Consider the following 25,482-nt stretch of genomic DNA (forward strand, 5'->3'; position numbering starts at 1 on the left):
ATATAGATATAGATATAGATATAGATATAGATATAGATATAGATATATCTCCTGATATATATATCAAGCAAAGGGGGTATCCCTTAGATATTCCGGGTTCTGGGAGAAATCTCTTAGGTGTCCCTGGGTATATAAGTGGGTCATACACATGTGGAATTGACATCTCCTCCTTCCAGAGTTACCCCAGAAAAGATGAAAAGCAATGCTGTGAAGGTCTCTAACTCTCCTGGCCTCCCCTCCACCACCCTCACTCAGATTTCAGTACAATAGGTTCAACTGGAGGACAAAAGAACTGAAATTTAAAACAAATATTATAAATATGCAAATAAGCTCATAACTTTTTTAAAAAAATTGTAGCAAATAGTGAATTGGGGAATTTAAAATCAAAGTGACAGATTGGGGCTATCTAAACAGCCGGTTCAGATAATTTTATGTAAAAAAAAAAAAAACTTGTATTTTGCACAACAAAGGAAAAAGAATAGAATTGACCCATTTCCAAAAGACTTCAGAGAACATTTTCATGTTATACAAATGAGAATGGATCATCTATATCCTATAATAGCATGAGAGGAGGAAAGGCTAACCCTGACCCATTTTATTTATTTTATGCCAGTATAGTATTTTATTAGGATTTTTTCAACTTTTTAATATACAAATAAATGTAAGAGTGATTCACTTATAAAGAAATTTGACTGAACTTTATTTATTTGTATCTTACCCCTTTAGGTAAGCATTGCTAGGTGTTTTAAGATAGGAAACTGGAAACTGCACAAGTAAAAACGATAACTTAAATCAATCTGTGTCTCAATTTCATGTGGAAATTAAACCGCCATCACATAAAATCTGAGGGAGTATATGTGGTAAACAATGAGATATTTGAAAGTTCTGGGTTCAAATCCAGGATCGAACACTTCCTGGGTAATCTTGGATGAGGTCACCTCTCTGAGCCTCTGTTGTTTCCTCATTTATCAACTGCGGGTAAAATACCTCCTCCTTCCTTTCCTTGGACTACTGTGAGAATTCGGTGAAGCAACGTATGCGTGCCCATCATTTCTAGACATTCTTATAGCAACTACCTTTGGTGTGTGTGTCGTGACAGATCTGCTGCTATATTTGCTGGGCCTGAGGCAAGAGAACCAGCATGGGCCACCTTTTCTTTCTGCCTGCATCACATCCCTTCCTGCATTGTGAGGAGCTTCATGCACACGCACTGGGACCAGACTGTATACACATCCAAGCCCCAGGCGTTCTTAGAATACACTGTAAGGCCTCACTCCAGTGGTGCAGTCTGGTCTGGTATACCCCCCTCTAGAGATCTAGGAAGAAGGCCCATACAGAGCCAGCATGGCCTCAGGGGTGATTGGCCAGAGAATTCTGGTATCCCAAGCACTCAGTGCATGGTCCAGGTAAGACATCGACTCCAAGAGCAAACACCTTGCCCCTCCTCACCCAGGTGGAGGTGATGTGTCTGGAAGAGGGCGAGAGTGGACCTTCTAAATGCAGCCCCTGGCTGGGGAATAGTCTCACCTTCACAATTCCTGGGGACACCTTGAAGGCAATGCTCTTTCCGTCAGGTTTAATTTCTAGTTTATTTAGCATAGCATACTTAGCTAAATAATTATTCAGCATTCCCAGTTTATTTAGCATAGAATAATATTATTTTGAGGTTGGCCTGTGTGGAAGATAGGATGCTTTCAGCTGCAAGTAACTAAAACCTGTAACTTTAAAAAGCGGGGTCAGTGTTAAATAACTCATAACAAGAAATCCTGAGGTGAGGAGGGTCCATGGTGCAGTAGCTAAGAGCCTCAGTGACATCATCCTGGGGTGTGTTCCCTTATGTCATCCTTGCAGTATGTTGGTTTTTTCCTCACGTTCCAGGCATCTTACCCAGATGGGACATCCACCGAAAGAAAAGGAAACATTTTCTCCCATCTGCCTCTTTTTATCAGCAAGGAAAACCTTTTGATGAAATTCTTCAACAGAATTCATGTCATTGGCCAGAACTGTCAAACAACTACCCAAAGCAAGGGGAACGGGGCCACAATGATGCGTGTACATCAGTCATGTTTCATTGGTGTCTTGCGAGGGTAGGGGAGGATACCAGCATGGAATGAGAGGGCAAATGACCACAGGGTAGGCGCTCAGCTGTGTCTGCCACAGCCAATAAAGCTAGAAAGTTACTCCCCCGCCTCCGGAATGCCACACTCAGAGGCTTCCAGTGGCTGAAGAGAGTTGGGAGAGCCTTCTCGTGTCCCCACTCCCCTTCTGTGCTCACCTCCACCCACTCCCTGGGGTGCTCCGCTCCCTGTCTTCCTGGATGAGCCGTATCAGAAGGAGCTCCCCGCGGCACTATGTCAGGGCCTGGTTTGCTTTTTCTGAGATCAGCGTCTCAGAATAAAAGATTTTGCCAGAAAATAGCTTATTGAGTTAGGTGTTCCAATCTTGATTTCTCTTCCCTCCTGAGGGTCTCCCACTCTCTGTTATTAGATAAAGGCCCACGTCCATTCCCCACGGAAGGCCTCACCCACTGAGCCAGGCTACCGGCTCCTCTGTGGCACTGCCCTTGACTGTGAATTTCTTGTTGACTCTTTACAGTCACACTACAGATGTAAAATGCCTACTTTTCCTCCTGTCAGGTAATAGGCCCTCAACATTTGCTCTTTCTTCTTTCTCCTCTAAGTATCTGAATGTCAGTGGGCCTCTTCTCCTGCACATAAAATGTACTAGATAATCAACAACTTTTCTAGTAAACTCAGGTAGTCAACCCGGTTTACAGAGGATAGTTTCACAAGATTACAAAGAACACTGCAATGCCTGAGAGCAGTAAATCAATACCCACTGATCTAAGCACACTTTCCTTATTTTCTTCCTTCAGTCCGTGAAATAAGAGCTTCCCCGCATGTCTAAGGCCCAAACCTTTGATGTGGGTCAATGTGAAGGAAAAAATGAGTATGATGAGGTTTTTTTTAAAGATTAAAATAAAAGGAAAAACTTGGGGCCAGTGGAAATGAAACCCATGCTGACGTCTCAAAGAATAAAATCCAGCTCACCTCTGGCCTCCACCAGCTTTCTCCACGAGCTAATGAGGTGATTATTAAGAGCATGGGAGAGAGAGCAATGAAATGTGGTCATTTCCTCCAGATGAAAAGCTGGGCATGATCGGGTGTCTGTTAGCCAAATAAATTGCTGTTTAAAGTGAAAAAACTCTTGACTTCGCAAGCATAGATTCTGATTGGACTCCTATCATTACGTTCCGTAATGAAATGTTTCCCCTTCTTGCCTTCATACAGAAAATTAACCCTAAATAATATTAATGCTTTTAATTCGATATAGATTCTACTAATTCATCCTTTAAAAGTAAATCCACCTGGGGAAAATAAGGTAATATTTAATTATTTAGCAGAAATTGCTGCTGAATCTTTTCAGTGTTTCAGTTCAGAGGGTTTCTATATAATCCTAACTGTAAGTGATGAAGTTTTTGATGCCTGGATGGAGATTTACATGTTGTTGTTTCACATGGGTACCCCTGTTGATGGTTCACAGGTTCTAAGATGCGAGTTAACTGGCAAGTCTCTACTCTCCTTTTGACTGGTAACCTGGACATAGGGTGATATTGTAATACTCTTAGAAATCCAAGATATGTATTAATCTACATAGATTGTACTTTAACCACACTCCTGATTAGAACAGATTTTATCCTGTTTTTTGAAATGGAATAAGTTGACATGCTAAAATGCTGGGTAACAGAACACATTTATAATATAGTTGAGGAAACCAGCTTAGGAAAGAAAGAATCTAGCACAGCTGTGAATTCCTGGAGAAAAAAAAAAACCCAGCAATGTATACTGGTATATATTGATAGGTATATCAGTAAATGTTCTCAGAAAACAGAAAAAGGAGTTGTTTTTACTATCTATTGCTACGTATGGATGTATGCCAAAACTTAATGATATAAAACAGACATTTATTGTGCTTGCAGCTTTGTGGGTTAGGAATTTGGAAAGGGTTCAGCCAGGCAGTTGGTCCCCAATCCGCATGGCATCTGCTAAGGTGGCTGAGCTGAAGGAGCCACTCCCAGACGGTTTCCTCATTCACATCTGGCACCTGGGTTGCGATGGCAGGAAGAGCTAGCTGCTGGTCTTGTACAGTACAGGCAGCTCTCCTTCCTTGTGGCCTCCGTGTGTGGCTAACTTGAGCTTCCTCACAGCATGGTGGTCTCAAGGTAGTCTGACTTATTACATTATGGCCGGCTTCTCCCAGAGCAAGTAATCAAAGACCCAGGAAATAGAAGCCTCTTGATTCTAAACGTCCAAGCCTAAAAACTGGTGTTTCCAGCATATGAAGTTTGTTATACAAGTTACTAAGGCCTGGACAGATTCAACAGGAAGGGAATTCAACTCCACCTCTTAACATACGGTCATGTTTATTCTTGCACAGGATTGAATAAACGTCTTATGAAAAGATTCTTTATTTTACAAAATGATTCATTCCTCTTTCTTTTGCATGATGAACATTCAGCAGACATTTAGAATATTATGTCATGTAAAAATACTTATTCACACCTAACTTACTAGAAACATATTACCGTACAATGCAAAGTATAAACATACACATCCCTGCTTTAGTCAGGAGCTGAAGCATACGTTAGTAAAACTAGCATTCCCATTTTGCAGAGAGATTTAAGACCTGGCAATCACTGGGTATTTTTTCTTCCCCCAATCTGACTTCAACATCTAAAGGTCTTCCAAAAAACTTCTCTGCCAAAAATGACTGCCTCAGAATGAGGTTCTGAATATCAAAAGGTTTGCTCTAAGATTGAATTCACCCGGGCCAACGTGGGGAATCCGAAAGGAACGGCTGCTTGTCACATTAATTATGCACTTGTCCAGTGGATCTAAGTGGGAAGAAATTCTGTGCTTGACACTGTCCAAGACAACATAAAACTGCTGTTTCTCACACTGGTTTTGCCGTCTCTTTGCAGAGCGGTCAGCCCAGGAAGATCCTGGAGCATTCAGTTCTCCTTAGGTTTTCTACTCGCTGTGACGGATGGCAGACCCCAGGGCTGGGGAGTGCAGATGGAGTGTCAGCCCTGCCAAGGCAGATGGTCAACCTTGGAGGCTTAGCTCTATCTGGAGCGATATCTGAAGGGCCAGCCTCTGTAGCTCAGTACACACTGTCTGGAGCTCACAGCATGCAGTGTGCTCATAATGGCCCTCTCTGCCTGGGCATCCCAGCAGCATTTGAACTGACCAAATAGAAATGGACAGGAGAACAAGTGGAGTTTATCTAAACCTGCAGGAGGGTGTGAGGACCCACAACCATACAGAGGCTCGTCACCGTCGTCTGCTAAGACTGGTGCCATTGCAGCATCAGCATTAATCCAGGCGTAAATGACAAAATAAGCCCCACAGCCTTTTCATGCTATTGACCAAACAGAAACTAGGCAGTTTCTGCAGGCTTATGCAGACCACTTTAGACCAGTTGGTCTTTGAACCGGCCCGGTTAGGCTTCTCTGTTCCTGCTCTGGGCGCAGGGCTTACAATCCTCTCAAAGCCCTGTTTGTATGATTTCTTTTGGAGTTGTAGTTACCTACCTATCTAACTCAAAGGAACACCGGATCTTGGAAAAGTCAGGTTACTTATTCAAGGTCCTACCGTTGGTTGCGAGGAGAAAGTTGTGGCAATGGGGACTTAGGATTTCTAGAAAAGCTCTCCCTTTCTATTTGGAGAGCTCCATGGCTGCTGCTCACTACAAAATGAGGGTAGGGATTCAAACCACAAACCCCGGATTCTAAGATCATATGAGCCTAGCTCATAACTGCAAAGAGGTTTGCATGTCAACCGTGTGTCATCGAACCCAGCTGCGTTCGGAAAGAGGGCATGAAGGCCAAAGGAAAGGGATTTTCTAAAATGGAAAGCCGCTTCTTTCTTAGAAATTCTAAGGGAAGGCAAGAGAGAGGTGACGGTAAAGATATCAAGAATCTCTCAAAGCCCGACCTTTATAATATTTGTGTCAATGTAGCCATTGGCCTTGAGAATATTAAGCATTATCCTATGTTACCAGGGACCAGCTGACATGAAATGTTCATAAAGAGAAGCACCTAGCAATACTGTGTGTGGCGGTGTCCTGAGCACTGAGGTGACGGCATTATACACTCGATTGCATAAGATCTACTCAAAATATTTAGGATTATTATTAAACGTATCATTTTGTGTAACCCTCACAATGACCCCGTGAAGTGGGAACTACTCTTACCCTCATTTGCAGACGAATGCAGTGTGATTTCCAGAGATTAAATGATGCGCCCAACATCCCACACTGATTAAGTGGCTGGAGCTGCAGACCTGAGCTCTTCGCCATCTACAGGACTGCCCTAATCACCGAGCCAGTGAGCTCGGAAGAGGTAACAGTTTCTGTGCTCATGTTCCAACTGTTCCCTGGCTGGAGCCTTGTGACTATCACACAAAAATTTCCGAGCCTACTTTCTACACTGGCAAATGGACGTCATGATCTATTCCATGGAGCTATTGCAAAGGTTTACAGTGCCCAACTCATCAAAAGTACTAAATAAATGCTAAAGTACTAAAAAAATACACACAAAGTCCGAAGGCCTTTTTGGCATGCTGCTATTGAAATATTGTGATTAGGTACTTAGCAGTTAAAGTAAGCTATTGAGTCATTCAAACAAATCATTTGACAAATGGGCAATAGCTAGTGAAAAGAATCTGAAATGTTTTTAACAAAATAATTAATGCAGGCAACCCTCAAAACCTAGGGACTGATTATTATGTAGCCTATGGATATCCTAATTTTTATTTCTCCCTACCCTTTGACCCAACTATTTTTTTTGTCTTCTCATTATGTATTTGCCACTTAGCAGGTAATGATTTGGCAAAATTATTTAACCAAATTTGTACGCAGTTTCCTTACCTGAAATGGGTATATTTGCAAAGCCTTTATACTACGTTGAAAATAAATCGAGTTAATCCATATACGGATAAGTTAACAATGACAAGCATGTAAACATTGCTTAATAAACATTAGCTGCTATTATTAGCGTGATTGTAGTAATGGTACTAGGTTAGTATCCCTTGGAAATGATAATGGAAGTAAAACTCAAATTGTTTCTGCTTTCAGTCAGAATATCAGAGATGGAGAGAGAGAGAGACAGAGAGAGATGTCTTGTATACACACACATACACATATATGAGAGAGAAAGGAGGAGGGGGAGGAGGATGAACAACAAAAAGAAGCCTATAATGAGAAGTTACTCTACGTTTCATCCCAGAGTCACAGAGCTCATAGGTACCCATGGTCAAGGTGAGAAGTCAGTGCATTTAACTCCAAAGACCATGTTTCTTTCACTGGATCATGTTGTTCTCCATTAGAAGAAATATAAGAGAATTTTGCATTTGGGTGGACTTTATATATTCATATTCTCTCTCATTACAATCAGTAAGCAGGAATCTTTGGCATATTAATACCCAAATCAGCAATAGTTTTTTTAAGATATTGATCAAGGCATTTTTTTCTTATTACCCAAAAGCACATTCCGAAGAACACTTTTCTCCTAAGTCTCGCGTTAAAATAGCTAAACATGACAGTGGGGCAGTGGTGGTGGCCTGGCTTTTGGGTTGGTTCCGCAAACCAACTAGCACTGTAACCTCATTACCCTGTCTATAATTGGGGCGTTTGAAGTGAGTAAATCTTAAAGCCCCTTCCTCTCTTACACCCCATAAACAAAATTAAAACCTTACCGCCTTCTACTTTTCCTGTTAACTCAAAAGTATAGAAGTACTACAGAGTCTCATTATCCAAAAATATGGCCCGTGGTTTTCCATTAAAATCCACGTGAAACAAAAATGATATTAAAAAATTCATGGGAGTTAGCATTATATTATCTGGTAGGTGTATTTCTTTGCTTCGCCCTCACCCCACTTTTTTTTTTTTAATAAGTAGCATGTGCACAGTAATTTTCCTTGTCATGATTCTATGCCTTCTTCATAGTGCATTTTGCCAAAGCAACATCGGACATAAATGAACATTCTCAGGTATCCTAGCAACAGGATGTGATTAATCTTACCTCTCAGCGCAGGGCAGATAAAATGCCTGCGAGGGAACGTGAACTCAGAATTGGCTACTGAGAAATTGGTAGTGCAGTGAGGGAGGCTTGATAAGATTCCATGACAGACTTTATTATACAAAGATGGAAGCAGGTAGAAGAAAGAGTATATTTCAGAGACAAGACTATATCTGAGTATAAAACTACATACATATGTATCACATATACATGAATGTAGTGCATGTATATGTACATGTGTATGTATGTGCATGTACATACATATACATACATATATGTGCCACACACATACATATACATATACACATATACATGTATGTGTGTGTGTGTATACACACACACACACACACACAATTTCCTTTCCATTAGAAGTGACCTAAAATACGATTTGTCATACAAACACCCCTCCTCATTATTGGTGAGACATCACTGGATTGTCATTTATGTGCCCATGGTTTTAAAAGATCAGAAACCATCACTGTGACTAGGGTACTGCTTCTGTACTGAGGTACAGAAATGTGCTGTAAATTGATACATATTTAATGTTCCTCCATGGAACAAAATCAACAACTTCAAGTCTAAGAGAGCTTTTAAAAATATCAATGCTCCATTTATATAAATAAGTAGTCGTGACAGGTGGAATGTTAATGTTCAATTAAACACATTTTCTCAGAAGAAAAGTTTTCCCCAACAAATTCCATTTTTAGGAGACTACTGTCCATTTTTATTCTCACAGGAGGAGTGCCGCATCCAGGTTTAAAGAGAAGTAGGGTGCAAACCATACTTTAATGTTTTGTTTTTCAACTAGAATCTGTGATAAAATAAAGCACAGCTAAGGAAAAATGCATGTTCATTATTCTGAAAGCCTGTCTGTTATTTTGTTACCCACGTTTCTAATATAATAGTTTTCTAGGGTGTCAGTTGTAGTGTATATATCTGGTAAAAGCCCTGTTCTGGGTTGTACTTGCACTCGGTGTTGGCAGTACTAAAATTTGCTTCATGTTCTCTAGCATTTTAAGGAGGGCTGGGGCATTTCATAACTCTCTGTGTGTGCTGACTCAATCCCAAGCATTTGTGTCCCCAGCTCTGCTAGGCAGGAGGAGACAGAGAGGGGTAAAGTACACACCCCTTGCCCTAACAGAAGCCAGTTGGGGGACACACAACTAATTATGAGCCAAACGTTGGAGTTAGTACTGTGGCAGAGGTATAAATAAAGGATGAACGAGCATAGCAGAGGGCGATTAATTCTGCAGGGAGTGGAGAGTTGGGGTGGTGCAATGCAGAAGACTTCTCAGAAGGACTGCCATCTGACTCAGCTCTAAAGGATGAACAGAGTTCTGATAGGCAGGACTGACATGTCAGGACATTCCAGGAAGCAGGGACAGCTGGTACAGGGAGTTGGGATGGGAGGTGGGATTCTTGGCATAACTGACCAGTGTTCTGTATGGTGCTTGAGGGGTGGTAGAGAAGGTAGGTTGTGGCCAAATCTTCCGGGGTCATCAATTTCACATTAGGGCATGTGGATTTTAATCTTTAGTAGTGATCCAACTCAAGGACGGAAAAGCCATCCATAAAATCAATGAAATCAGTTACGGGTGTGTAGAAAATAACCCCAGGAAGAAAGTTTGTGTCACGTTTGTGAACGAGGGCAGTGGCAGTGAGAAAGGAGAGTGTAGATCCAAGGGCCTATACAGGGAGAATGGAGTGAGGTGAGGATCGTGTTAGGTGTGGACATTGAGTGAAAGGGAGAAGCTGGTGACTCTGAGGCTTCATGTTTGGGGGCCTGAGCAGACTGGAGGACAGCTCCAAACACGAGCAGTTCTGCAGGGAAACACAATGATTCAAGTTCAGGATATGTGTTATAGTGCCGTATTAAACACAGATAGAGATTTCCAGTAGGCCTAAAATCTAGGTAGATTTGGAGTAGAGATATGGGTGTCAGAATCATCTCTTTCTTTCTTTTTTTTAATGTTTATTTATTTATTTATTTATTTACTTATTTAGAGAGAAAGAGCACATGAGCAAGAAAGGGGAAGAGAAAGAGAGAGCGGGAAAGAGAGAGAGGGAATCCCAAGCAGGCTCCAAGCTGTCAACACAGAGCCCAGTGCAGAGCCTGAACCCACAAACCATGAGATCATGACCTGAGCCAAAACCAAGAATCAGATACTTAACCAATTCAGCCACTCAGGCACCCTCAGAACCATCTCTTTGTATAAGGGCACACTGAAAGAATGAGGGGCAAGATAACCCTCATTTGGGGCAAGATAAAGGGACTAAACAAGAAACCTAGAGGGTCATCTCCAGTTAAGCAATATTCTCTGTATCTCTTAATCAACATCATGGTGTCTTAACTAGTCTTTTATTTTTCTAGTTTGCTGTCTAGTGTATATGTAATTAAGAAGAGAAATCTAAATTGATTCCTGTAACAGAACTAATAGCATAATAAAACCAAGAAATAACATTTATATAGCACTCTTCGGTTTACAGAGCCCTTGCATACGACACAGGGGTAGAGGACTATTTAAGGTCTCAGGGAAAAACCATTACAGCAAGGCCTTCCAGCCTCCCTTCTGAAACATTGAACCCCAATATCTTGTGTGAGTTTCCATTTCTTGCTGGCTCTGCATATGGAATTATTTACTCCTCACCACATTCCAGAGAAACAGGTTCTGATCCTCATTCTACAGAAAGAAAGTCAGGGAGACTGACTTATTTGCCACCAGTTATATCACTGTTGGTGTGGGAAGTGATAAACTAACCTAGACTTCCATAATAAAATTACTGTATAACAGTTTACCGAAAACATAGCAGCTGAAACCAACAATAAACATCTAGCGTGTCATACATTTTCTCTGGCATGGCTAACTGGATGGTTCTGGGGCAGGGCCTCCCATGCAACGGCAGTCAAGGAGTCAGCAAGAGCTGTGGCCATCTAAAGGTTTGAATGAGGCTGGTGGACAGACTGCTCATGAGCCTGGGAAGTTGGTGCTGATAGCTGGCAGGAAGCCTCAGTTCCTTGTCACATGAGCCTCTCCATAGGGTTACTTGAACGTCCCCGTAACCTATTAACTGGCTCCCCTCAGAGAGAGTGATCCGAGAGAGCAAGATGGAAACCACAACGGTTTTAAGGCCCAACCTTGGAAGTCACATTCCATCATTTCTGCAAAATCCTCTTGATTACACAAGTCAGTCTAAATCAGTGTGGGAGGGCACCACACAAGGACACGGTTACCAGGAGGACCAGAAAGACAATGGTCTTCGGGAGTATCTTGAGACTGAGTATCACACCATATTATTTATCCCTAATACTCTCATTGTCAACTTTCGGAATTTATGACTCATTCTTCTGCAAATTAAAGACTTTCCAAAGAGATGTTTGTCTCAAAACATTTTATAATTCAGGACTCAAATAACATTTTTTAAATTTGTAAAAATGTTTGAGGCCTCTAGTATAGAACAATTGGTAATCAAATAGTAAACAGTTGCTTGCCTGATAAAAAAAAAAAACTTAAATGAGGAGGTACCTCCATCACACTTGGTAATGAATGAAGCCTTTAAGTGGACTACTCATGTCATTTATCTGTTTGAATCATTGAAATAAATCGTATCAAACAAGACCTCTGGAAATCACCTACATGAATAGAATGTGCCATTAATCAAAATGCCAGTTAGATGAATTCTGTGCTTTTGGCGGCTGCATGAGAAAAAGGTTATACATTCTCCACCTTATATTTTAGGATTTTAAAAGACAGGAAAGGCTGGTAGAAAAACTTAGATAAAGTTTACATGCCGTTTGCGTGTATTGCACACCCTCTCAGTAACTAGCTCCATCTGTGAAATCTTGAAAGGTGACAAGAAAGCGATGGCCAGAGGGTGCCCTCGCTTGCCCATCACAAAACCAAGGCTCTCACCTCCACGGTGTTGTTGCCACACAGCAGTGCCCTGAGCAGAGTTCCTTATCTAAGCCTGTAACCATGATGAAGCATCCCCTAGCCCGGGTTTTCTTCTGCTCAGGCTGTTGCCCTAATCTCATTCATTTGTGGGCTGCCAGATTTCATGAGCAAGAAGCCATTTCCTCAGCCTCGTCTTCCTCACCACCCCCTACTCCTCAGGCTCTCAGAGTGTCTTGTGTTCCCCGCCCCTGCTCTGCTAAACCTGCTCTCTCACAATGAACCCAGAAGATTCCGATGCTGTGGGTGCCCTCCATACTTCCTAAATTTATCTGTGGCACACGGTTCTGTGCTCTGTTGATCTCCGTGGATCTCTGCTGCTTCTTCTCATGGCCCTACATCTCAAAATAGAAGTAGCAGTTTTGTTTTCTTGGTCACTATCCTCAGCCTCGCCCTCTGTGCCGCCTGCCTTTCTGTTCCCATTCCCCACCTCAGGTCCAGCTGTCTTCTCAAAATGGACCTTTTCTGCATCCGTAACTTAGATTTTCATCTCTCTCCCAGGCCCCATGTCTCTGTAAGACTTCAAACTCAGTAAGTCTAAAACTGAACCAGTCATCCCCATGCCCCCATCCCATTTTACCATTCCCCCACATTGCATCACCGTGCCCAAAGTCACCTAGATAGCCATTCATCTCGACTTTTACTTCTCCCTTGCACTTCACATTTTGTAACTCCCTGGGCCTTCTAAGTCCTGCCCTCCTACCTCCCTCTTCCTGCTGCCATGCTCAGTCCATCATCTCTTGCCTAAGCTCTAAGATAGCCATCTATGCAAAACCATAGTTCCTAAAGCAAGCTTTAAACATGGCACTTGCTCAAATAGCCTTGTCTTGTATAACCCATACTATCTCTTTTAATGATCACCAGTACTTTCCCTATTTCAAATTTCCCAGATCACATGTATCTTTTGAGGTCCAAATCAAATATCACTTTCTCCTTAACTTCGAGGGCACCCCTTTATTTCCTAAACTAATCACTTCATCCTCTCATATCTTTAAACAGTTTGTACCTTTTGGGGCACATCTCATCTCACATTGCATTGTCTGTCCTTTATCTCCCCAAATAGGTCGTAAGAGGCCTTGATCTTATTTAACTCGGGTGTTTATCCCCACAGTTTGTGCTATGGGGATTTGATCCTTGTAAGTTTATTGTTGAGTAAATGACTCTTACTAACAAGATTTTTAAAACCCAACAGCATGTTTTATTTCATGCATCCTCATTTATTGTTGGTTTTCATAAATTGGATTGAGAGCATTTTTCATCCCCTTCAACTATGCCCATGCCCGTCATCTCTAGAAGCATCTTGGACACAGCTGAGGAGTGATTATGTTTGGAAATTGCCATAAACGGGGTTTCCTCTTAGTTACACCTAGTTCTCATGGACCCACTCTGTAACTGACCTGCCACTTCTCATTTCAGGGAGAGTGGAGAAGAAAAGAGAACAAAAAGCAACCTCAGGTAAGATTTGGACTAATTAGCTGCAATTATTTCCTGTTTTTACTTTCAGCTTTTTTTAAAAAAAAATCTATTTGCAATTGAATATTCTAAAACCCACACTAAAAAAGTAATGGTTTATGGTCCTACAATTGATTGACATTAAATTAATTAAAATAAATTAATACATTTAGCTTTTTCACTTTCACATCAATCATGTCCTTCCCATTCTCTCACTGTATTCAAAAGAAAATGAGATAGAATGTGATTTTTTTCATCATTCCCTATTAAAAGGTGAATCTTATAACCACCAACTTTAAAAATTGGAATTGTAACAGTTGACAACCATTTTATTTGCCCAAATATCTGTGAATCTTAATTATTTGTCTTAAAACCATTTATGGAGTCAATTTTTTCAGGATAGTGTTGACTACTTAACCAAAAAGAATTCTTAAATTTTGGAGGGATTTTAAGAATTATTCCATTCCTAAATTCTAGTGTATCTAGAAGTGAGTGATGTTTTGACACAGTGCCATTGTGCATAGTAGGGGCCCCTATTTGCACACTGATAAATTTTTAAATTCCAGATTTGTATTACTTGGTTTTTGGCTTAAAGTCATGAAATATGATAAAATTTAATTTATGAAGTAAATCTTTGCAAAAGTGCAATCTTCCAGCTTCCGGTGCCCTAAAATTGCCGGTAATCCTAGGGAATTCTAATTTGGCCTATTTACCTGTGCCCACCACCCTTCCCAAGTGTCTACCAACCCATAATCGTATGATATGTGAGGGCTGCCAATGTAAAGACACATATTTCCCAACTACCATTTTCTTTTAGTTGCATTTTTTTTGTCTGGTAACAAGAAAAAATGTATTTGTTTGTTTGTAATGTGTGTGTTCAAACAGTGTAGTCAATAGAAGATAAAAATCTGAATTAATCAAAAATGTATAAATGACCTCAGCCCCTGTCCCTTTTCTCCTTCTCAATCTTAGCATTCATCCTAGACAACTGAGCAATGGACTCCTTGTATGACTACCCTCTTAAATGTTATTGTTTGCATTCTCTTTGTGGATCTTTTAAAGCCTGATCATTAATACCAAAAAAAAAAAAAAAAAAAAAAAATGTGAAGGCAAGAAAATGTCTTTTCTCCTCACAGATGTGATTACCTCCATAATTGCTCCTTGGGGGAAGATTATTTATACTGTTTCTAAAATGCTGTTGTTATGATTCTATAGATACTGGCTTAAAGAAACTTTATTGTTTGAGAGAAAGCTAAATTGGCCACAGTGGTAAACCAGATGTCTCTTTAAGTTCCCTTTGTATTCGTGGATTCTAATATTCTGTGTGACCAAAGGTGACACGAAGAGCTAGAGACAAAAGCAGGACAAGAACTCTGGTTCCTTGACTCCTTATTCTTTCCAGTGTCTCATCATCCTGACCTTTCCTTACAAATCAAAGCACCAGTCACTTCAATACCATGTTGAATTTCTAGCTTAATAAAATATTTTTCAACAATTGGAAAATCTTTTTAAGGCAACAAGGTCTTCGCAGGGAACACTAGTCACCAGGGTTATGAGGAAACTCCTTTTATTAACAGAACTAATCTACCTCAACTGATGCACAGCTTGTCAGTGTGTCTGATTTTTAGGAGAAAGTGAAAGAAACTTATGAGAAAGTGAAGTCAAAGATACTAAATAGGGGTGCCTGGGTGGCTCAGTCAGTTAAGCATCTGACTCTTGATATAGGCTCAGGTCATGATCTCACAGTGGTGAGATCCAGCCCTGTGTCAGGCTTGCTTTGGGCATGGAGCCTGGTTAAGACTCCCTCTCTCCCTCTCCTTCTGCTTCTCTCTCTCTCTCTCTCTCTCTCTCTTTCTCTCTCTCTTTCTCTCTTTCCCTTTCTCTCTCTCCCTGTCTCTCTCTCTTTCAAAAACAAAGTCGTTAATGGACAGAGTTCAAATTATTGGGGAAATTTTCTAGACTCCTCATCATTTCAAAGAACACAAATCCAGTCCTCACAAAATCTATATTTGCAAAGATGGTCTGAGTTTTCAAAATTGAGACCTAACCTTCGCCAACGTAGTCATAAATATCACCATCTTCAGTTTGTGATACTAGTTTGACTATATGTGTCTTTAGATATCAAGAATGTCATGGGCATTCCTGCTGCTGACATCCTGCAAGGACTTCTTTGTGTCACTTGTTATTCATTCTGCTCAGATTCTGCATCCTGCCTGCTGAATTAGACAATGCTTCCACATCCTCTTGTTTGTAGCAGGTCCATCTCCTGGCTGTGGGAGATCAGCATTAGTTCCTGGACCCTTTCAGTCTACTCCATTGTGTTGTGCTAGTCGTGATGGAAACCAAAGAATATAGAAAAAGTGTTCTGGACAAAAATGTTACCCATTAAAACAAGGGACTTCCAGGACCCTTACTTTTTGATTGGTTAAGGTTGGTTAATTCTTTAAGGAATCATGGACTAAGATGAAAGTTACAGAGGTAAGTTTTTACTCAGGATAAAAAATAATTTCATAACAAGGAAACTTCACCAGGACTGGGAAGAATGAGATTACGTTAGTAAAACTGTACAGAGGTTGGGCCACCACCAGTAAGGAATGGTAATAAATAAGAGCTTCATAAAGGATTTGGTTAGATCATTGCTAAGGTGCTTTTCAATCTTGCATCTATGATTCTACTCACCATTATTACTTTATTGAAATGACTATGTGTATCTGGATCAACACACACACACACACACACACACACACACACACATAATGGTTCACATTTCATTATATAACCGAATGAATTATGTTCCAAAGCTTAAGCTTAATTGGTTTGAACTGAGTCGCTCAGGAAAACATATAGCCAGTGGGGCTAAGACTATAGAGTGATACTCTCCTGTAGTCAATTTAGCTTCTTTTGGGGAGAAAATTGTTTCACCCTTATTGCAACCCTGGCCGTACATTCAAATATGATGTTCTTCTTGAATTTAGCTATTTGGGTTGGTAAAGAATATTAAAAATATATGGTAATATAATGATAAGTAAGGAAAATATCAGGAGACAGGTTCCTGATATCATCAATTATCTATTTGCCCATGATTTTTTAATGACCCGATTTCTTTACCAGAAAAATAGAAAAAAATGATCAGCTGTATTCCACAGATTTTATATAAAAACTCAATTTAATTTGAAGAATTTTAACTTATGAAAGGAAAGACCCCTTTTTGGATCAAGGAATTCTTGATATTAAAAAACAACACAACAAAAAATACAAAGAAGAATCCTCACAGAGAAAGGTGCTTCATAAGCATGGTGTAGAAGAAATATATTAATTAGAAGGCTTACTAAAGTAGACTATAGAGAAACCATCTGTTAAATATATATTGATCCAGATTCTTCCAAGTAAGAGAACACTTTCAACTCTAGTTAACTGTTAAGTAAAGAATAGTCCTGGTGGGCCAGAGAATGGATTTGTAGGTAGAGATGATGAGTATTTTTAAATGAAGTTGCATACTTTTTATTTATGACATTAGATCATCCCTAAAGTTGGAGAGGTTTGTTCATTTTCATTATTTGCAAAAAGTTACCAGTAAGGAAGAACAAGCTTATTTTTTTCTCAACTCAAAAGGTGAAATCTATTAACGAAAATTAAGCAAATGGTAGAACATCTGCTTTGCAAGCTCAGTCCCTTGTTGCTTACTTTGTGACTGTGCTTTTCCCTTCTTTGAAATGTCCTAAAACATCAATAGCACCTCAATTTTTAAGACTTTCAACACACATTTAACATGCACTCATTCAAGATTTTAAAAAAATAGTTAAATAAATATGACAGGGATGTCCCCTTTCACCACTATTGTTCAACATAGTGTTGGATGTCCTAGCCTTGGAAATCAGAAAACAAAAAGAAATGAAAGGCATCCAAATCAGCAAGGAAGAAGTCAAATTTTCACTCTTTATAGACAACATGATACTCTATGTGGAAAACCCAAAAGATTCCACCAAAAAACTGCTGTAACAGATAAATGAATTCAGCAAATTCTCAGGATATAAGATCAACATACAGAAATCAGTTACATTTTTATATAACAATAGTGAAGCAGCAGAAAGAGAAATCAAGGAATTGATCCATTTACAATTGCACAGAAACCATAAAATATCTAGGAATAAACTTAACTAAGGAGGCAAAAGATCTATACTCTGAAAACTATAGAAAACTTATGAAAGAAATTGAAGAAGACACAAAGAAATGGAAAAACATTCCATGCTCATGGATTGGAAGAACAAATATTGTTAAAATGTTGATACCGCCCAAAGCCATCTATACATTCAGTGTAATCCCTATCAAAATAACACCAGCATTCTTCACAGAGCTAAAGAAAACAATTCTAAAATTTGTATGGAACTGCAAAAGACCCTGAATAGCCAAAGCAATCCTGAAAAAGAAAACCAAAGCTGGAGACCTCACAATTCTGGACTTCAAGCTATATTACAAAGTTGTAATCATCAAGACAGCATGGTACTTGTACAAAAACAGACACATAGATCAATGGAACAGAATAGAGAACCCAGAAATGGACCCACAAACATATGGCCAACTAATCTCCGACCAAACAAGAAGGAGTATCCATTGGACAAAAGACAGTCTCTTCAGCAAGTGGTGCTGGGAAAACTGGACAGCGATAGGCAGAAAAATGAACCACTTTCTTACACCATACACAAAAATAAACTCAAAATGGATGAAAGACCAAAATATAAGACAGGAAACCATCAAAATCCTAGAGGAGAAAACAAGCAACAACCTCTTTGTCCTCGGCTGCAGCAACTTCTTACTTGATATGTCTTCAGAGGCAAGGGAAACAAAAGCAAAAATGGACTATTGGGACTTCATCAAGACAAAAACCTTCTGCACAGCAAAAGGAACAATCAACAAAACTAAAAAGCAACTGACAGATGGGGGAAGATATTTGCAAATGACATATCAGATAAATGGTTAGTATCCAACATGTATAAAGAACTTATCAAACTCAACACCCAAAAAACAAATAATCCAGTGAAGAAATGGGCAAAAGACATGAAGAAACAGTTTTCCAAAGAAGACATCCAGATGGCTAAAAGACAAACGAAAAGATGCTCAGTATCACTCATCATCAGGGAAATACAAATCAAAATTACAATGAGATGCCACCTCACACTGGTCAAAATGGCTAAAATTAACAACTCAGGAAACAACAGATATTGATGAGGATGTGGAGAAAGGGGAACACATTTGCCTTGCTGGTGGGAATGCAAACTGGTGCAGCCACTTAATTTCTTTCATCAAAAAATTAAAAATAGAGGGGTGCCTGGGTGACTCAATCAGTTAAGCATCCGACTTTGACTCAGGTCATGATCTCATGGTTTGTGGATTCATGCCCCACATTGGGCTTTGTGCAGACAGCTCAGAACCTGGAGCCTACTTTGGATTCTGTGTCTCCCTCTCTGCCCGCCCCCACTCACATTCTCTCTCTCTCTCTCTCTCTCTCTCTCTCTCTCTCTCTCAAATAAATAAACATTTAAAAAACTAAAAATAGAGCTACCCTATGACTCAGCAATTGCACTACCAGGTATTTGTCCAAAAGATAAAAAAATGTTGATTCAAAGGGTCACATGCACCCCAATATTTATAGCAGAATTATCAACAATAGCCATATTATGGAAAGAGCCCAAATGTCCATCAGCTGACAGATAATGAAGATGTGGTATATATATACAATGGAATATTACTTGGCAATCAAAAAGAATGAAATCTTGCCATTTGCAACACCATGGATGGAACTAGAATGTATTAGGCTAAGTGAAATAAATCACTCAGAGAAAGGTAAATATCATATGATTTCACTCATCTGTGGAATTTAAGAAACAAAACAGGTGAACATAGGATAAGGGAAAGAAAAATAAGATGAAAACAGAGAGGGAGGCAAACGAAAAGAGACTCTTAAATACAGAGAACAAACAGGGTTGCTGGAGGGGAGGTAGGTGGGGGGATGGGCTAAATGGGTGATGGGCATTAAGGAGGGCACTTGTTGGGATAAGCACTGGGTGTTAGATGAAAGTGATGAATCACTAAATTCTACTCCTAAAATCATTATTACACTATATGTTAACTAGCTTAGATTTAAATAAAATTTTAAAAAGTAGTTAAATAGGTAACTTAATAAATTTTTCCATCTGTATGATAATAACATGTTCACTTTATTATATGTTACTCACTTATTAAATGCAGATTTTCAAGTGGATTCACATTTAGCATTTTTTTCTCTATACTATTACTATTTTTGCAGTGGTTTTGCCTTAGTTCCTATACCCTGTCAAAAAACCCTCAAAAGTAAGCATGAGAAGACCTAATTTGTTATTGTTTTAATTATTGGTGACCAATATTAAACATTTGAAGTTAATAGGCAAATCCTGTTAGGACAAATACATTTAAATAAATTATTATTATTTAAAAGCCCGTAATTTAAGAATAATGAGAATCATTATTTCAGTTAGGATCAAGCCTGAAAATGTGTATCTTCCTAACTTGTTCACAGTTACAAAATCCCTTCACACTCAATAATCCTGTATTGTATATTTGAAAGTTCCTGACCAAGTAGATCATAAAAGTTCTCATCATAAGAAATAAAAAGATATTGTAACTATGTGTAGTGACAGATATTAAGTAGATTTATTATGGTGATTGTTTTACAATGTATATAAATATCAAATCATTATATTGTATACCTGAAACTAATACAATGTTGCACTTCACTTATATCTCAATTAAAAAAAAAAAAGCTCTTGCCTTGACAAGACATCTCATTTGGTGCCACAAAGGCTCATTTCTTAGTTGATACATTGAGTTTGCTAAATGTTTTTGTGGTCCACATTTTGTGCTTGATATTGTAGATATGATGTTGAATAAGATACAGTGTTTATGTCCTCCATTCATTCACTTTAAGCTGGGGAAGCAAAGTAAGGACAGATGATTATACTACAGTGAAGAGTGCCTGTTAGAGAATTACTGTGTGTCACGAGGGTGTCAAAGAAGGCTTCCGGGAGGAAGGGTGACTGGAGCTTACCAGGTATAAAAGGGGAAAGGGGTGTCTGTCCAGAGAGACAAAGACAAGAAAAGGCATGGCCTCTTGAGAGTCCAGTCAATGGTTTAATAAGACTGGAGCACAGTCATAAGCAGACAAGAGGCAGGACATGTGGCCAAAGAGGTTGGCATGAGCCAAAATCAACAGGGGCCATTATGCAATTCCATGCAGTTGGGACTTACGCAGTAGGTGTTGCACGCCAATGACGTGCAAGGAATTACATGATCTGTTTGCATTTTATAGAAATCCTTCCAGAGGAAGTATGGATTGGAAGGGGAATTCGCTAGGGGCAGGGAAATCAGGTGGTATGCCATTTTAATTATTTAAGAATGAAAAGATGAATGTTTGAGGGTCTTTACTAAGACAGTGGCATTAGAGAGGGAGCTAGGGAAACAGAATGAAGATATATTTACAAAATAGAACTGGCCTGTTCAATTGGATACAGGAGGTAAAGGAGGAGGACTTCTAGGTTTCCAGCCTAAGAAATGAGATGAATAGTAGTACATCCTGCTTCAGAAGGAAGGACTGGTTAAGCATGACAAATGCCACAGAGACATCAAATAAAATAAGCACTGAAAAATGTCCATTGAAGCTGGAGGAACAGTCTGCTGGTCATCACAGAGAAGTGATTTTTCAGGAGCTCTGTAAATGAGATCTGGATAGCAATGGGTTGAATGAGGGAGTTATAAACAAATGAAAACAAATGCGGACTTGTTCTCTCGAAGAGTTTATCTGTGAAGGGGAAGAATGGGGACACAGAGACGGACAGAGACATAATCATGAAATCAAGCCAGGGAATCGATGTTTACTGAGGACCTGCTATTTCAGGCTCTGGGCTCAGTGCCTTCTATTTTACCCTCAAAATGAACTCCTAAGGCTTGTTTGTGGTTAGCACGTTAAAAATTAGGAAACTGAGATGTAGGGAAGTCAAATAAGTTGCCTTAAGCCCCCCATATTAACTGGTGGAGCCAGAAATGGAATCCAGGCAGCAGCTTGCTGGAGTCAGCTGGTGCTATCTGGGAGGTAATTTGGAAAGAATGGTTGTCCACTTTTCTTCCCACTTCAGCATTCAGTGAGGTCATGCACATAGTGTAAGTGGGTCATGGTGGAAATATTTACACCACAGAAAGTGGCAAACGTTACAAACCAGAGTTGGTTGATTTGCTTGCTTGTTTGTTCCCGGAGAGCCAGTTGTTACACACTGACGGTGCACTGCTGGATCCCGCTGCCCTGCATGTGTGATCTGGCCAAGGTCACTTGGGTAGCAAACAGGTAACAAGAGCTGAGACTTGAATCTAGACCTGTCACCCACATCCAGCCCAATACAGGCCCTGGCGCTTTGCTGAAAAGATAAGGGAACTATTCTTTCCCCCATATTCTATCCCCACGTGGCCCAGGTTGGTATAAATGAAGTCTCATGTTTATCCATTCTCCAGTTCCAAGGTACCAATTTTCTGCTTCGGCCTCCCAGGCAATCCATCTCTGGTGTGTTTGCTTTTAAAAATAGCTTTCCTGAAGAACTGGCTCTCTGAACTATGTTAATGAATTCTATTTTTAAAAAAATAACCAATTTTCTCTGGGTTTATGGTTTCACAACAATATTTATTATTGAGCAGAATAAAGTATCTTAGATACATTTGTCCACCCACGAAGTGGAAGACTTACATACAGGCTGTTCGTTATAAGAAGTCCTGAAGAGGCTATTTTTAAACCAACTTCATTTTCCAGCCAGTCGAATTTATGATAGAGAAGGAACAGCACAGCTGTGCCACATGATTTCGAAAATACCTTAAATTCCACTGGATAACACTGCATTTAAAAGAGTGTCTTTATGCAAACTGAACAAATCTGAAATGGTAAGTAGCTAATGGAGGAGAAATCACCATGTCTAACCACATAGGCAAAGTGCAAATGTGAAAAGTGTTACCCGAGATTCTCTCCACATGTTTAATTTGCATGGCTATTATAGCACCCAGGGCAGGGCTTATTTGCACACAGTCAACACTCGAAACACTTGAAACATGGTTTCCTTAAGTGGTGGGACGAAATACTCTTTAGGGGCATCACAGTGCCTCCTTTCATGACTGGAAAGGAGTAACTTACCTGGGTTGATTCTTGCACCACATATATGTGTTCCTTTCACTCAGGTGAGGAAATGAAGAATTTGCTAATTTTGTTAGCCAAAAATTACTTCAGGCTTTCATCTGAAATATTCTTGGGGCACCTGGGTGGCTCAGTCAGTTAAGTGTGATTCTTGGTTTCGTGAGATTGAGCCCCACTTTGGGCTCTGTGCTGACAGCACTAAGCCTGTTTGGGACTCTCTCTCTCTTTCTCTCTCTGTCTCTGCCCCTCCCCTGTTCATGCTGTTTCTCCCTCTCAAAAGAAATAAATTAATGAAAAATGTGTATTCTGTAAAAAAAAAAAAAAAAAAAAAAAATGCCACAAGGAATTCCCAGTTAAAATGGAAAGTAACTCAAATACAAATAGACTTTCAGGAGCTATCTGATAGATCTCATGAAGGCAGTACAGGCCAAAGCAGGTCCCCAGAAAGTTCAGTTCATGTTAGTTTCAACGTCCTGTGGAAGTTGCATCAAAGGGCATTCTCTCTGTGTGTAACAGTGTTAAATCTGACACGATTTGGGAATGGAGCATTGTAGGTAACTGCGTATTTTGATTAGTTAAAAATGGCACTTACGCTAACAAAGGATTAAAAATGCCCACAGAAATAGAATATAGGTGATCCTTAGGCTTTCTTGTGAAAGGAGTCTTAAGTCATGCCTGACTTTCCCACAGAGAAAACAATGAACTTGTATTTCTAACCAAGAACAGATGCCCAACTTTTTTTTTTCATAGAAATGACCACAAACATTTTAATCAACTGTAAATGATCTACTTGTACACTGCATAACTAGAAACCTTCTAAAGTGAATGTGAGTCATTTGAGCCGAGCAATATGGGAATCAACGATATAAACTGTCCTATTATTTCACTGAAAATTCCCAGATAAGAGGATTGGCAAGGCAGGAGAGCAGCCATGAGACTGTAAGGAAACAAGAAGCCCCTGAAGACTGCTCACCCCAGAAATGAGGCTATGATGTGAGTGGCAGTTGAAGGAACTCTGAAAGGGGCGGAGCCTTAGTTGAAAAAGTAGGGGGGGGGGGTGGGAATATCAGCATCTAGGGACTCTCAGAAGCTGCTGAGTTACCTGACCAATGAATTCATCCGGAGGGGCTAATGAATGCCCATGAATTAATACAGTACTGATTCCAGATAGCATATTTTTAAGTTTCTTTATTTTGAGAGAGAGAGAGAGAGCACTCACACGGGTGGGGGAACGGTAGAGAGAGGGAGAGAAAGAATCCCAAGCAAGCTCCGCACTGTCAGCACAGAGCCCCACGTGGGGCTCGATCTCACAAACTGTGAGATCATGACCTGAGCTGAAATCAAGAGTCAGACCCTTAACCAATTGAGGCACCCCTCAGAGAGCATATTTAAATTTTGTTCAATGTGATCATTAGTGTCTAGGCTTCCATTTGAACCTTCCCCTCCATTTGTAGGAGAGGATGGTTCTGTCCATGGTCCATGCCTTTGTTTGAACATCTTTCCCTTATTAGAATCCTTTCAGAATGTTTCTGGAATGCTGTCTCTGTTTGCTTGCCTATATTTGCTTATACATCTGCACTCCGCTGTAGTTATTAGCATGACTGTAAATCTCTAATATATTTCTTACTGCACAGAAACGATCTGTATCTCTCAGCCAAGTATGGTCCCTTTCTCCTCAGGAATATCCCTGAAATGCAATTCTACCCATGCCTTCTCTGAAAACATGCAGCTCTGTGTTTCACTGATACACCGATACAAATAAAACACCACATTCAATTTCATAATAATTTTGTTTGCTTATTTGGGTTATTTTGTTCCTCTCTCTCTTGCCTTCTCATCAGCAATCCAGTAAAAATATAATGCAAACCATACATGTACATTTAAATTTTTGAATAGCCACATTTTAAAAACTAAAAAGAAATAGGTGAGATTAATTTAATAATATGCTATGTAAGCCAGTATAGTAAAAATGTCCTCATTTCAAAATATAATCAACATAAGAATTATAAACAAGATGCTAGAAACGATGCATTCGCCAGACATGTGTATTGCAATAGAGCTTAATGGAGTGCGTGACACCGTTGTGGCACTGGGGCCCTCCAGAATGAACCTTTATCAGCAACATGCCTAGTCCTGGAATGCCTTTTTGGAGACTGATGTCCTTGCAGGTTCTGTTTGCTTCGTTTCTGAGCTAGGTTTTAATGAAATCGAAAAATGTAGTGAAAACAAAGACAGAAGTTGCTTGTGTGGTTCTGTTTTGTCCCTGGTGCCTCCCACAGGGCCTGGAAGAAGCAGATTCTCAGGAGGTGTCAGTTCAACAAATGAAGGAGCAAGTGGCTTTGTGAAGTCATCAGACACAGAAAATGTCCCTGTGGGTTTCATAAGGAAAGAAGTCCCTAAGAATGATGGGAGGGAATTGCAAAGATAGGACAGGAGAAAACCAGCGAAATGGAAACATACATGAGAAGGGGACGAACACCCTAGACAGCGCCTTTGAGAAAGCACAAAGAATTATCCCCAACCAACCCCAGAGCTGTAAGCATTTCCTTATCCATAAATTAAACTGAAAACCTTATTAATTCTGCATATCAATTTCTGCATCCTAATTCAATTTGGAAGTGAAGTCATTCATTTATTCATTCATTTATGGGAGAGCTATTAAAAGAGTATTTATTATTTGCCACTATGTGTCAAGGGCAAAGCACCAAAGTTGTATTTGAGATGGAGAGAAATCTCAAACATATAAAAAATATTCTTTGATTTGATTGTTTAGGGGAAGTAGAGGGTTGGATGGTATT

General features: G+C 39.8%; 1 protein-coding gene across 1 annotated transcript in view; it reads left to right on the plus strand.

Moving 5' to 3' along the window:
- Window positions 1–25,482, plus strand: part of CHST9 (carbohydrate sulfotransferase 9) — a 201,146-nt gene that overhangs the window by 53,942 nt on the left and 121,722 nt on the right. Inside the window, exon 2 of the mRNA XM_049620314.1 lies at window positions 13,447–13,485. Within this exon, the coding sequence (XP_049476271.1) occupies window positions 13,447–13,485 (39 nt within the window). The remainder of the gene's footprint in view (window positions 1–13,446; window positions 13,486–25,482) is intronic.

The sequence above is a fragment of the Panthera uncia genome (assembly GCF_023721935.1).
Source record: "Panthera uncia isolate 11264 chromosome D3 unlocalized genomic scaffold, Puncia_PCG_1.0 HiC_scaffold_8, whole genome shotgun sequence".
Taxonomy (NCBI): Eukaryota; Metazoa; Chordata; class Mammalia; order Carnivora; family Felidae; genus Panthera; species Panthera uncia.